The sequence below is a fragment of the Pieris rapae genome, chromosome 15 (genome assembly GCF_905147795.1).
Source record: "Pieris rapae chromosome 15, ilPieRapa1.1, whole genome shotgun sequence".
NCBI lineage: Eukaryota > Metazoa > Arthropoda > Insecta > Lepidoptera > Pieridae > Pieris > Pieris rapae.
In genome coordinates, this window is record NC_059523.1 from 5,282,630 (window position 1) to 5,297,844 (window position 15,215).

General features: G+C 33.3%; 2 protein-coding genes across 2 annotated transcripts; both read right to left on the reverse strand.

Annotated features, from left to right (window-relative positions):
- Positions 1-3,278: 3,278 nt before the first annotated feature.
- LOC110992235 (striatin-4) lies at positions 3,279-12,164 on the reverse strand. Its single transcript, XM_022257958.2, has 9 exons — positions 11,713-12,164; positions 10,965-11,213; positions 10,130-10,298; positions 9,693-9,869; positions 8,640-8,738; positions 7,133-7,323; positions 6,008-6,298; positions 4,862-5,113; positions 3,279-4,184 (listed from the first exon to the last, which is right to left on the reverse strand). Exons 1-9 carry the CDS (start codon positions 11,929-11,931, stop codon positions 3,810-3,812), a joined length of 2,022 nt encoding a protein of 673 aa, XP_022113650.1. The 5' UTR covers positions 11,932-12,164; the 3' UTR covers positions 3,279-3,809.
- Positions 12,165-12,786: 622 nt separating this feature from the next.
- On the reverse strand, positions 12,787-14,615 carry LOC110992258 (serine/arginine-rich splicing factor 7). The gene is made up of 4 exons (XM_022257996.2): positions 14,456-14,615; positions 14,126-14,308; positions 13,859-14,052; positions 12,787-13,109 (listed from the first exon to the last, which is right to left on the reverse strand). The coding sequence occupies exons 2-4, from the start codon at positions 14,300-14,302 to the stop codon at positions 12,944-12,946; spliced, it is 537 nt and encodes a 178-aa protein (XP_022113688.1). The 5' UTR covers positions 14,303-14,308; positions 14,456-14,615; the 3' UTR covers positions 12,787-12,943.
- Positions 14,616-15,215: the final 600 nt, after the last annotated feature.

Here is a 15,215-nt window from a genome sequence, read left to right on the forward strand (position 1 = left end):
AGAAGTACAACAAGAAGATTTACTGGTCGTCAAAATTTATATATAATATTTATATTATAATTATACACCTGAAATTTAGAAACAAAACTAAGTTTCCATCCTTGGTGGAGGGTATGAATTTGGATCCAAGCAGTTTTGTATATGCAAAATATCTAGCAAAAAAGGATATAATAGTTGTAAGCAGCTGGGAAAATGGCACTTAAAGTTCAAGTTACTGCACTGGGGACAACGAAATATAGAACAATTCGCTGACAATCATAATAATTAATTCCTTGTGCTATTAAAGTAGTATTTTATGAAAGGAAAACGAGCAGAAAAGTATTTTAATAATCTTAATAGCTTTATAGACGTAACGGGGGGTGGTAACACGTCAACGTTAACATCCAAACATTTGCCTCCTATTACATAAAAAAGACGAAGGCTCAAGATCTCAAAACATTTATACCTAATCTTCTTTTGTATCTAGCGTTATAGTAATTACGAGCCAGACTGGTTACGGGAGCGTTGAAGTAATACGTCACGCAATTTTTGGGTGACATTATAACACGTCACGCAATTTTTTGCAGATTCTTGACCCCCTCCCCCCCATGTAATGCGCCGTAAAGTTCTTCTGTACCTAATAGTAAAACGGTTCGTTACTTATTACTCCTTAAAGTGGCCATTTATGTTAAAGTAACGCATAATTCAATTTCCACCCCGCATCGTAACGTTTAATTCCCCCCCTACGTAATACTTGACGCTCCCAAAATAGTGTAAAAGTTGACACCAAAATTTAATAAATAGAAAACTATTTAAAACGTATGTATTTTTGGAAGGACGCATGTAGCGTATTAAAAATACTTACTTTTACTAATAACTTTAATATTTTAGTTACAAATGGTTACAATTTTAAAATAAATAATCTAACTACGAGTTAAAGCGAAGGAAGACTATAAAAGCCTTTTATTGTTAAAAATTCGAACTTCGCATTGCTGTATTTGATATTTTTTCATAATTATAAATCATTCTGAAATATTTATTTATTAATTAACCTAATCAAAGGGACATAAAATAAATCCTTTTACTTATCCATGATAAATCTTCTGCGTTGGTGGCAAGTGACGATCGGGGGCGTAAGTCGGCTCAGCATCAGGTGGCGGTGGACTAGGCAGCTCCGCCAGTTTTTGAGTAAGCCAAAACAGGAAGTACACAAACATACCCATACCTTAAATCATTTTTTTTTATTTAGGATTGTTGTAAATTAAACTTTCTTACTCCGGACTCAATAACCTAGGCATCTTTTGGGAAGCCTACATCTGAGGGCGCCTCATAAACTTATGTATTTTACTATATCAAGTATTGGTTTTATTTTACAACGTTAACTACTCAAACGAATTGTTCGTACTTGGTGAAGTAAGAAACAATTTGGGTCGCTAGGATGAACCAATTACCCAGACACTTTGAAGCTACAATGCGTTGGAGACTAATGCCTTTCATAATTTATAGACCCTATAAACTAAGAATGTCTTTAATATAAAAAAGTTACATTCTGAATTTAAAAAATCTAACAAACGCCACAAATATTAAGTTACAAAGAGTTACGAGAGTGGCGGTAAAAAAACGCGCCGTTACTATGATAGCATTATCTGTATGCATTTTCTCCAACACATAGTATACAAACGCCCAGGTTATATTTTTAAAATAGTAGCTAGTTGTAATGAGTTAATTTTTTAATAATTTTTCATTTATTTGGTGATTACGTCAACAGTGCGTTTGCGTTTCCAGGAATCCTACAAATAGGAGGAGGATAAATTTTAAAGCTTCCGTATTACTTGACCCCTATAACAAAATGTTAACACCATGTTTATGACATGATATTAGCGCTAAATGCTATGCTTAATATATTGTATTTGACATGAAAACTCGCGCTGAACATAAGACTAATGAATCAATAATCATGTTTTATATCAACATTTGCTTTTTCTTTTTCTCATTTGATTCATAATATAGTTTTGATAATTTTTTGTATTATAAAATCTCACTCTTGCACTTATATTTTGCTGTTTTTCTATTATTGAAAAGCAATAAACCCACCCTTTGTATGATTTGATTTTTTTATATAAACAATAAAATATAATGAACTAGTAAATGTGATTCGTAAAAAAATATTGCAAATACTCACCGACCATAATGAATATTCGTCAAACGATAACGCAATTTTGTAGCCAAGTGAAAGAACGTTTACACTTGCAAAATTGTTTACACCCACGAATGCAAACATCCTAAATTCCACTATACCATACCTCAATTCACGAGTAAAATAGTTGCCAGTTTCAGTATTTATTGCGTTATATTAAAAAAATCGGGATATAAAAGTGAAACTATTATAATATACATAACTCGAAATTTCTAGAGCTTTTGTAAAATTTAGAGAATTGACAGATGATTTATCAACAAGATCCATATTTTTCACCAGGTTCACATATTTTATGCGTTGTCTAGGTACTAATTGTAGAAAAGTAAATATGCAAGGGCTAATTACTACATAGTATAAAACAAAGTCTCCTTATCTGTCAGTATATACTTATGCATGCTAGGGCCTGTTTCACAATGTATGGATAAAGTACCAAATAGCTAGGAGAAGGAATTTTGCGCTAACTGACAGTCGTGAAACGCAAAAATAGTGTGTATCCTACCAATAAGTAATAAATAGCTTATTTCAAACTTATCCGGACATTCTGAATGATACCTTAATCTTTAAAACTCCGCAATGGATTTTGATGCGGTTATTTTTTATAGAAAGAGTGAAAAGGAAGGTCTATATGTATAATAACATAAAATAGACGAGAAATACTGTTATTTTTGAGGTTTCTAATGTGACGTTGTAAATAGTTAATTTTTTTTCTCTTCTTCATTTTAATTCTAAATAGTACACAGACTATTTCGAATATACAATTCTTTGGATGAGCCTTTAACTTTCACGTAAATAATTTTAAAGAAATTTAGTGTTTAGACCATAAAAAACTTAGTATATGCTTAAAATTTTATTAAGATCTTAATCCTAAAAATAAGGTTTTACCATGTTGTCATACTACTTATATATTTAGTTCATACTTAATTCATAACCAGTGGCTATGTGCATGGCACATCTTAAGCGACTCGATGTTGTAAAATTTTAAATGACTACTAAAGAATGTCGCCGTCCATTATGACATGGACTTTATCTATTTCTTATAACAAGCTTCAATGGAACTATAAAGGGTTGTAGGAGTGACAAAGAAATATAAAAAAACAACGTGTGATTCGGTTATGTTGCCTTTTACTATCAATTTGGATGTATGTGTACATATGAATTCGAGGAAAATAAAGGAATAATTATGTAATGTTTAATATATATATCCTACATCGCAGTATTCGTTACGAACAAACATTACTTACTTATACGGAAATAATCCTTTACTACTCATAATTTTTTTGTTCGATCGCTCCCGAGATACCGAGCACTACAATACACGACGAAACGTAAGTCTATATAATTGAAACGATTTAAATAAAATACACTAGCTAATAATCACTTCGAACGTTATTTGCAAAATATCAAATACTGCATACATCTAACTGTACAGACGCGTACGCATCAAAGAAACATCGATACATTACAAAGATCCCACGGCCGACGCATACTCACTGCATAGTAAAATCGGTGAAAAATTCGCGATTAAAAACCTAAAATTCACATACTGAAAGTCTAAAAATATAATAGATTCCAAATGTCTATACACTGCGCTCGACGCTTACAATAGTATACGTAGACGAACTCACGCGTACGCTCACACGAAGACTTTGGCGAGGCCGTCGGCGCCGGCGCTGGCAATGTAGGGCCGGACCGGGTGGAAGGCCACGTCCAGGATGCCCTCGTCGAACTTCTTGCGGTGGGCCGTGATCTCCTGGACGCAGGTCTTCGTGTCGAGGTTCCAGAGGCGCACGGAGCAGTCGTGCGAGCCGGAGAGCAGGAACAGCCCGTTGGGGTCCAGGGCCAGTCCCGTCACGGCGTCCAGGTGCGCCACCATCGCGTGGGCGCAGCGCCCAGACACGGCGTCCCAGAAGCGGATGTGCCGGTCTTCGTGCGCCGTCACGAGCACGGGCAGCGTCGGGTGCGAGCGCACGCGCGTCGTCGGCGACGAGCACGACACGCGTAGGACCACCTGAGAGGATCCAATTCGAATTATTTGCATGAGGAAAATAAATATTTGGCTTACCATAGCATCCTTAAAAGTTAGATCATGCTGATGGAGGTTTAAACGTTATAAATAATATATTTTAAAAAATCAATGCCGATTTTGCAGTAAGTAGCTCTTGACAACACAAAAATCCAAATTCTGCAGATTACATTAGAATCATATAAAAATATGTCTTTTACATATTTGCACCATTAACTTAATTATTTAAATTAAACAACGACACATTTACATATTTGTTTTTTCTATATATAATAATTTATTATTATTATTACATAATATGAACATGCATTAAAATTAAACTATTACTATTTTATTTATCCTTAAATTTAAATTCCAAATCAATAATAGTAATTTTAATGTCTATAAATTTTAAGTAATAAATAAATTTAAAAAAAAATAATCAAAAATCAAATAAAAATAATAATTTTATATTAGTATTTATATTCTATTATCGATTCTGAGTAATATAATAATATATACAAATTATAGCAAATAAAAACTCGCCGGTATTTAAAAAATGCAGTGACACGTGCAAACGTCAAATGGAGTCACCATAGAGAATATTTAAAAATCGTTTATGAGTATTCTGTAGCTTAGTGGACCTGTTCTGACCTGAACTTATGTCCTAACACTAGACTCACCTGTGCGGTCTCAAGGTCATATAAGAGCAGCGTGCCATCATTGTAGGCGACGGCAGCTCGTGTTGCTGCATCTGCAAAGTCAGCGGCAGCTGGATCCCCAGCCGTGGCGTCATCGCGCAGAGTGGCCAGCAGAGGGCGTGGTGCCCTGGGCGACCAGAGGCGAGCCGTGCCGTCTGCAGATGCAGACAACAGGCGCCCGTGAGAACTGGCCAGGGACCAGATCGCGTCCGTGTGGTCCCGGAGTACGGGGCCCTATAAGACAATTTACAGAATCTCTTTTATTTATTGTATACATAATCATAAATAGAAAAGAAGTTGGTGTGGTGGAAACACTAACCAGACAGTTAACATTACTTTTGTTGGTGTTGAAACAAAAGTTTTTGGCGGACTGAATTCTATATGGAATCAATTTTTATAACAGCTGATAAAATCGCTAAACAACAATTCAAACGAAAACAAAATACAAACAGGCAAAGTAAACCAGACAAATTATGAGCCAAAATTCATTAACTAAAGGGAAGATCAGATAGAGAAATAGGAGTTTGTCAAGTGCTTTAAGAATATTTTAAAGGTGTTAAGAAAGCTAATCAAAGGCCAATGGAATCTGAGTTCTTAACACATTTATGAAGGAAATAACGATCTAATTTTAACTAGGAAATAAATATATCAAAGGAATTATTATATATTGATATTATATTTTTATCATCCAGTTATAAACCAAATCAAACACATATTTTGAAAAAAAAAGAAAAAAAAAGAGTGACGGAGAGTTTATTGCCAGTTCTTCTCTTCCGTTGTACGCCCTTGATTTGAGAACTGGCAGTAAATGTAAAATTAGAATCATTAAGGGCCTGTTTCACAATGTATGGATAAAGTGTCAAATAGCTATGCAACACATAAATTATTCGAAAGATAAAAGTTCCCAATAAGATACTTGGCATTTCATGACGTATCTGACAGTCGTGAAACGTAAAAATACTGTTTACCCTACAAATAAGTAACAAATAGCTTATTTAAAACTTATTCGGACATTGTGAAACAGGCCCTCAGTGTATATTTCTTTTTTTTTGACGTTCGTAAGTGTACATTATGTTACCTATATGAATAAATGATTTTTGATTTGATTCGCTTTGAACACTATCTCACCTGCACAGCAGCATCATAGGGATCATACGGGTCGGCCGTGGCAGATGGGAGATTCCATACACGTATTGTTCCATCTTTACCCGCAGAGAAACATTCTTCTGACCTGGGAGCACCCATGGCCAGACACAAGACTGGGCCACTGTGGGCCCGGAAGGTGTACAGCGGTTCCACATCCAGCCCTGCAGACTTCTTAGCCGGGACCGTTCTTTGAAGGTTCCACAGCTTAAGAGTGTGATCTTCAGATGCTGTCACTAAAGCCGCTTCGTTTGGGTGGAAGGCTACAGCGCGTACCTGGAACAACGGGCGATTTATATCAATATTAGATCGAATCTGTTTGCAGCATCTCTGGAATAGTTCTGACCGTTTCAGTAAAAAATCTGCCGCAGACAATTACGTTCTGACATAGGCAACAGGAATATATTCAATTTGAATAATTTTTGAAGTGACGGATTTGCGTGATAACACAAATATAATGTAATATAAATTAAGATGGTAACACTGCTTTTCAAGATGGCTATTTTTCTCTAATATTTTTGTTAAATACTGTGTCACAAAGTTATTCTAATAAAACTACAATTCCAGACATTTATTACTTTTTTATTTATTAATACTGGACAGACATGCCCCCATTAGGCCATTTAATCACACTCAACATCAGGTGGAATTATTATGTCCAGCGATGTACATAAAAAATATATATAATATACTATATAGTTTATGAAGTTGAAAAAAACATCCGTAATAATCAGTATAATAGAAAAGTAGAAAATCTTTTACGGTAGTTTAACTAAATTTGTTGCTAGGAATAGATTGCTTAAAAGCTTTAAGGGATTAAATTATTGTAATTTACGAAATGTTAAATAAATAAAAAATAATGTTAAATAAAATACGATTTACTTTTTCTAAACCTTTCTTTTTCCATACTTTCTTTTGGCTTATTTTTAACGTTTTTTTTTAAGAGACAAAATACCGTCAATATTATTAGCAATAAATCGAATTCAATACGAAACGCATTATAACTGAAACTTAATTTTCAATGGGTTCCATTAGTATACCGAAATATAAACACACCGCTAAACTAAACTAAGACACGCACCCACGTCATCACAGTGTACAAACACTTACCCCATCAAAATGCGAGCGCAGTGTATACTTGGGGTTCCACGTCTTCCTGAAGGACTCCTTACTAGCGCCAGCCACATCGTAGGCTTCTGGCTCATTGCTCACAGTCAGTTGAGCGAGTTCCCCTAAGGCTAATGGCTTCTCATCGGCTTCGCCAGACGGCCCACTGGTGGCACTGCCACTTGGGAATTTCACTGGAATTGTTATAGCAACATCGGTAAGTACTCGTTTTGAATAGTGCTTGAAGTCTCTACTAGCAGGGATCATTGAGCATGAATTCATCTGTTTACGTCTTAATTTACATATAAATAAAGCATTTGATGACTATCTTGTTTTTATTGTACGCGCGAATACTTAAGACACCTGTTGTGATACAAGTTATTGAAAAGTCGAGTTAAAATATAACAATCTAAAATGGAATTGGTTTTTCTTTTAAAAATTTGTCATCTGTGTCAATTCAACTTTTTAGTTCACCTGGAAGTGGGTTACTTTATGTCTATAGTTATACATTTTATTAGACGATGTCTAAACGTCTAATTTCTACATATCTGAGATACGTTTATAAAATTTAATAAACTCAATTCGAGTGGTAACATACTAAGTTATTACGGGCACATTTCTAATAAGCTATCTGACAGTATCTAATTTCTAATACATGGTATTATAAAGAGTAATCTTGGTAAAAATGGCTTTAAGAAGCGTTATAAAGTAAAATTATGTATAATCGTTAGTAAAATGACACACGGTCTGCATGAGTCGAATCGTGAATGACGTAGATGATTAAAATAGTAGTATTTCGCCGAAGACTATTTTTAAATGAAATATATGTATGTAATTTAACAATAATCGCAGATTGGCGATGGTCTGTAATGGTTATTAAAATCCTATCAAATAGACTTGGAATTTCTAAAATAACAGGCTACCCTCCCTTTCTTTAGATTTATAACAATAACTGACCCTACCCTCAGTGAAATGAAACAACTTTAGTTGGAGGTCAACTAAAACCAAGATAGCCTAAAGTTTTTTATTCAATAACATGTCAATAATTACAATAAACATATGTAAATGTATGAGAAGTATTACCAATACAATACATACACAAAACGATATATTTGCTTGAAAGCTTAGATATACCGCAAATACTTCTACAAGTAATTTTATTAAATGATTATACATACATTACCAAAGCAAGCAAAATTTGCAATATTACAAATTCGGGAGCGTTACACAATAATATACATTACAGATAACACTGCCAAATTTGTGACTTGAATTCGCTAGTATTTTACAAAACATTACTATATTCACATTATTTAAACATATACATCACTTTGAGTTTTAGATATCTTAGTTAGTTTTCTCATAAAGTAATTTTAATGACAATTATTATAATGAAATTAAATTTTTCATTAGTACCTATTTGTTCTTTAAATCAATATAAAAAACAGTTTTACAAATTATTAAACAATTACATGTATTCCAGAAACTGGTTACTTAAATATCAACTTACCAACATATTCATCTCCCTGTCCACCGCCATCTGCTTCTGTCTCAGTGAGCAGATTGAGTTCATTGAGGACTTCTTCGGCTTCGTGATCCACCTCTTCCCCTTAAAACATTGCTTATGAAATTCTAGCATCAACAAAGCACAAATTAATTTTAAAAAAAACATTTATGAGATTTTTTTCTTAATATTGAAATCATAAAAACCTTATTTGTAACATCAAATATATATATCTTATTGATACCAGAGTATTTTGTTAGACCTTTGCATGTCAAAATCATCACATTTTTATAAAACCTATTTGTTACTGACATTTTTATATCATTATGTAATGATATGTTTATTTCATTATGTATTTATTTCATTATATCTATATGATTTGCTTTAAAAGTAAAAGAAAAGGAATAATCTATATTTGTGTAACTTTTCTCAACAATCCCGTCACCCTAAGATAGATTTGCTCAATAAACTGTATGCAAATTAATTATAAAAAGATCTGCTAGACAATCTATTATTAGAATTTAAAAACTAGAGAAATAATAAAATATAAGCATTCTCTTGACTGTTGCCACATTTATGAATATTTACCTAAGTAATTTCATGAAATTATTCAAGTTAACTCAACAGTCAAAGCCCTAGAATAGGTGACATGTAATATTAAAAGGTAATATGTACTTCGAAATTTATAGTATGAAAACTGTGTTGAAAAATAGCCTGACATGTAGTATGCATCAGGCAGGCAATATGGACTCATAATAAAATAAAAATTATGAATCTGTTCTTAAAATACTGTGATTATTAATAAATTTAGGGAAATTAATATTTTTTTTTAGATTTTATATATAGAGCATTCACATATTGCTGGTCACCACACACTTATTTGGTAAAATTTGTTTTTTATTAAATTAGTAATTATTAGCAATTATTCACTCAGTAATTGGGTGGCCATGGACAAGATGCTCATTATCCCCTTAAAAATTATAAATAAATGTAGGTACAATATTGCAATACAAGTATTATGCAATATCTGAATATATTTCTTCAACAAAAACGACATACCTTGTTTCAATTGAGTGTGGTGAGCTTGTTTGGCATCTATATCCTCAATTTCGTCCATATCCATTTCTTGGTTTGCTAAGAACTCAAAATTTGCAAAGACCGCATTTTCTTGTACAGACAGGCCTTCTTCATTGTATCCGCCAGATACAGCACCCTTGCATTGTTGGTCTTTGCCACCTGAAAGATTGAATATCTTTTTTATTTATGCTATTATTAATTTTTACGACCATTAAAATTTCACTACCCTATGTTTATGGATAGAAATATGATATGAGAGTTTTATGTTTGTTCTCTACTACCAGTATAAACCAAAACAATAAAAGACAAGTGTTATTTTTTACAGTGTTTCTTCCAAGCCTCTTAGCATCCAAGAATAATTTGTCTATATACATAACTAAAACAAAACTGTCTACAGGGATTGGACCGGTTTAACATACCATAGTCATACATCATCATTTTACGTCCAAGGGCAGTATTTGTAGAGTAATGATGTTTGTCACAATTCCTATAATTGGATTCTTCGGATTGTTCTTCATTATTCACTCCCAGTAAAGTCCTCACTCGATTAGAACGAATGTCAAGTATTGTGTCTGTATAGCCTATTTCCTGTTAACCAAAAACCACTATCAATCAAATGTAACAGATTAAAACACAATAAATGTATTTTTAAGGTCTAAATGTGTGTATTATGTGTGTCATTTATTTTGACCCCAACAAGTTTATCAATTAACCTCATTTTTGTAGAACTTATAACCCATTGAATGTTAAAATTAAAACTCAAATAAGTTGTATGTAGTAATAATTGGATTAAGGAGTATGTATAGTACTTGAAGATATAACTGCATTTAAATTATTTAGAATGAATTAAACAATACTTTGTTTTGAGAAAACTGAATTAATAGCTTTTTAAACTAATTAATTAGCACACAAACAAGCATTATTAAAAACAACAATATAGGATATATATATTTTTATTTCAAGTCTTATTAATAATGGTCATATTATTCATTATTTATTATTATGACATTGATAAAAACTGGGAAATAAATCTACTATTCAAATGACATATTTCAATGGTTCCATAAAATTTTACAATTTGATGATGTAAAAAAATAAATTAACAGACTTAGATATTGGATATCAAATTAATGACATCAACATAATTTAAAATTCCTAACTACAAATATATGTTCCTAAAAGTTTTACAAATAAGGCATACACAGCAGAGTTACAAATATGGTGCAACATGAATTAAATATTCAAGTCACAAACCTGTAGGTACTGTTTGATGAGTTGACGGCCCTGCTTCCATTGAGCTCTCTCAGCTGGGTCTGGTTCAACTGGAGGTTCCTCTGGTGGTGGCCGCATATCACCCTGTTGCAGCTCCACACCATATTTTAACTTATGAAATTTTGCCCTCTCCTGTTTCAATGCATACTCAAGCATTTTGATCCGCCTTACTAGATCATTTTTTAAATTCTCTTGACCTTTCCTCTCACCCTGGAGGAAGGCAATTCTTGCCTGTGAGAGACAAATATGGATACATTATCAAGTAATTTTATAAAGTATTCAAGAAATGATATGGAATATAAAAGGCAAATTACATACTGAATATAGTTTTAAAAACAAAACATTACTTATTTCTATAATTGAGAATAGATCAAATATAATAAACCTTATTTATTAGCAAATATAGATATGGCTTGAAGACAAAACAGAAAGTAAAAAAAATGCCAATTAGTGAACAAATACATTTTAGTGTGTATTAATATTTACTTGAGGTACATTACTATATATTATAATTGTGAGGATATTATACTACTATAGTTCTATTTATAGCCTCTATAGGTTTTTTTCAGTAAACAAAGTTCCAATGGAATGCAATAATAACAAAATAATGAAAGTAAAAATGTAAAGGTATTTACGAAATTTATCAATGAAGGGTATAAAATAGTATGCAGATTTAAATTAATTATGGAATATTCGATTAAAAAATCAATAATTAGTTTAAAAATAATACCTCAAACTCAGCTCTATCCACCTCCCATTGTGATCTCTCTAGTTCGAATCTCGCCCATTCATGTTGGATAAAATGCAAAATGCCCGGTATTGAATACTGGACACTTTGACTAGATTCTTCATTTTGTTTATTATTTACACTAACTCCTATTTCAGATCCCACTTGCCCTCCGTTGTGATGAGAAACGGAGCTATCATCCATGGCTGTAGGGATTTTCATGACATGGCCACCATTACCGTACTTGTCACAGACCTATCAAGTGCTTCACTTTATACTACACGGAACCAATACTAAAACACCATTGTAATTTTTAGTCTAATGTTAACGACGGTGAAACCACCTAAAACCCTTTTTTTGCCAAGAATTCATGTATGACAAAAATTATTGCATGACGGAATACAAAAGTCGAAACGACGTCCGTCTACCGATCATTGCCTATATATTTTTTAATATTGGTATTACCATTTTATTTTTATCTGATTCACACAGACCATATTCTTTGACAGATAGTTAAATATTTTCCAAACCTACAAATCAAAAACTTAGTAGCTGCCATAATAGCCTAAATCGTCAATATGTATAAATATTTGTCACGGGATTTAAGCGAATCGTAGCTAAATAATTATGCTTAACGTTAGGAACTACGTAATTTAGACTTATGATCTATATATCTGAGGACGTAATGCAAGTATGTAATGAACGAAAAAAATACGAACGTATCGTTTTTTTTTCGTTCATTACATACTTGCTTTACGTACGGCTGGCTTTGATATGACTACAGGTTAAAGGTAAATATTTTCTGTTTATCTATTTGTGAGGGAAAACTAAATAGTAATCAACAGTAAACATTTATTCCAGAAAAATAATGAATTTTAAGCTTCTTTAGTTACATTTTCAGTTCAAAAACTGGAACTGGACTGGATTATTACACAGTAAATTTATTATCTTAAATACAGATAATTTATCAAAGGCATAGAAGGCAAAGAAACTTCTATACAATAAATTAATTTAAATAAGCTATTTACCAAATTAATGTTATTATTCAAGGTGGTGAGAAATAATGAAAATCTTAAAAAAAGCAAAATTTATTTATTGTTTTATATTTATAATAATCGTGACTTTGTACCTTAAAAATCAATACACAGGAATGATAGAACTTCAAGTGTTAAACTAAGATTTAACATCATAACTAAGATGTTATCAGGTTTGAAGTGTTAAATAAAATTTTGAATTAATTGGATTTCTTCGAGCTTTTAGAAGCTGATCGAGATCTTGATCTAGATGCAGATCTTCCCTTGGAGCGAGATCTATCACGGGACCGAGAACGGGAGCGGCTGCGAGACCTGGACCTGGATCTTGGCGAACGCGAACGCGTGCGAAGTCGAGACCTGGAGCGGCTGAAATCATATGGATAATTGATTTTAGAATTTGTTGGAATCAATGGTGCTATTTATTATTTCTTAAACTATCCCTATCAATTGTAATAGTTTAACCACTGTTACAAAAATATTAATAATTATCAAAGATACTTGGCGTGAAATAAAATCCTTACAGCATGAATTTTGAAAAAGGTGGGAAAAGTATACCCTGACTTTTTATTAAATCCATAGTTGTAAGGAATTGTTTCGTAGAACATAATATCAAACTGCAACATAGCAGTTCTTTACATGTTTACTCTTCAGTGTTCATTGAAATTATCTGGTAAATAAACAACCAATTGTCATCTAGTTAATCTGCTCTCAAGTCAGATACCATGATAATAATGTGTAACTCACTGAGTGCACGCAGTGATTACTTAAGTCGTGACGCGACGCGCAGTTAGTACGCTATACTCAATGCAGTTCTCGACAAGTGAAGCGTGCACGTAGGTTGTAACGAGGTTCGCAGAGCGAAGTTACTGTGGTAGCCAACATTAACGCAGAACACGCAGCGAAGTGAAAGCTACGTTGCGCAGACAATTAGTAGTGCAGACACTGAAGAGTTTGATCTCGGCGCACAGGCCAATGATAACCTATAACATAGTTATCATTGGTATATGTGAATGCAAGACAATGGCATGGAATCCTTTTAAATTTAAGTACACTTTTTGTATTACCAGATTCCATGACAATATTCATCAAAACTATCTTCCAAGAACTCAAATCACCTGCGTCTACGACGACGGCTGCAGTCTCTGGCATAATGACCACGGTCTCCACAGTCATAGCAGCGGTCATCATAGGGACGAGGAGGAAGTCTAGAGCGAGGTGGCGGACCTCGTCCACTGTATCCTCGGCCACCGTTGGACAGCTCTACTCGAGCCCTCCGGCCACAGATTGTACGCCCATCTAAGCCTCGTATCTATATTGAAAAGAGAATATTTAATGGCACAAAAACATAAGAAATGCTTTAAAGATTCAAACTGAACGCTTACCGCATCTTCAGCATCGCGAGGATCTTCAAACTCAACAAAAGCAAATCCTGGCGGATTTCTAGCTACCCAGACATTTCTTAAGGGACCATAGTAAGAAAAAGCATCTTCAAGTTCCGGTTTACTAGCGTTGTTGCCTAGATCACCGACGTATATTTTACAATCACCGTACCGTGACATGATTATCTAAAATAAAATAATTCTTAATATGTACACTGTTGCTTTATGTATAAACTAACAAATATACCACTTTCAAATTACTGTAATCAAAGATGCGTCGTAATGGCTGTCGCCTCACACCGGTTATTTTATTATTTATAATGATATACTTACAAAATTACACAAGCGTCAACCTTTTACACCATTTATTTGTGTTTGTTATAAAGTAAACACTAAACACCCATGCAAAGGAATATTTAACTCTACCAAGCACACGTTTATAACCAATGCGCACCGCGTTTGCTTCGGCTTTTGACAAAATGGCGCCCGTGCCCCGTATTGGCCGCAGTCAGTGATGCCAACTTCTACAGAATTTTCCCCTTAGAACCAAATTCAAATGCCCCTAAATATTCATTAAAAGCTTCTAAAGTTTTTGGTTGTATACTGGGTTTGCGAGGTATTTTCAACATATGCAACATATGCATTCAAGTAGTATTAAAAAGCAGATTTCTATCTTGACTATTTTATCTTTTTGATATTTCAGTAATAACCACGCTATTCTAGGAGTTAATATTTAGTTTAGTTTGTTAAGGGAGTTCGAGACTTAATATAAAATGTAAGGAATTGAGTGGTTTTTAAGACAGAAAATTAAGTACATAAATATCTCTCTAAATAAATGTACCTAAAAGTCCGCCTGAACAAATTGATTTCCTAATATACATAATGCTTCTGCCATGAAATTTTTGCCTTTAATTCACTTTAATAGTGCTTTTAATACAAAAATTAATATCAATTCATTTTTGTTTATAAGTACCTCGTTTTGTTACTGTATCCACCATCTTCCTTCCTCTATATAGTTTCCACGATTTTTTTTTCGCTCACATTAAGTAAATGATTATATGAGCTGACTGATATTTCCGCAGCCGCGATCACC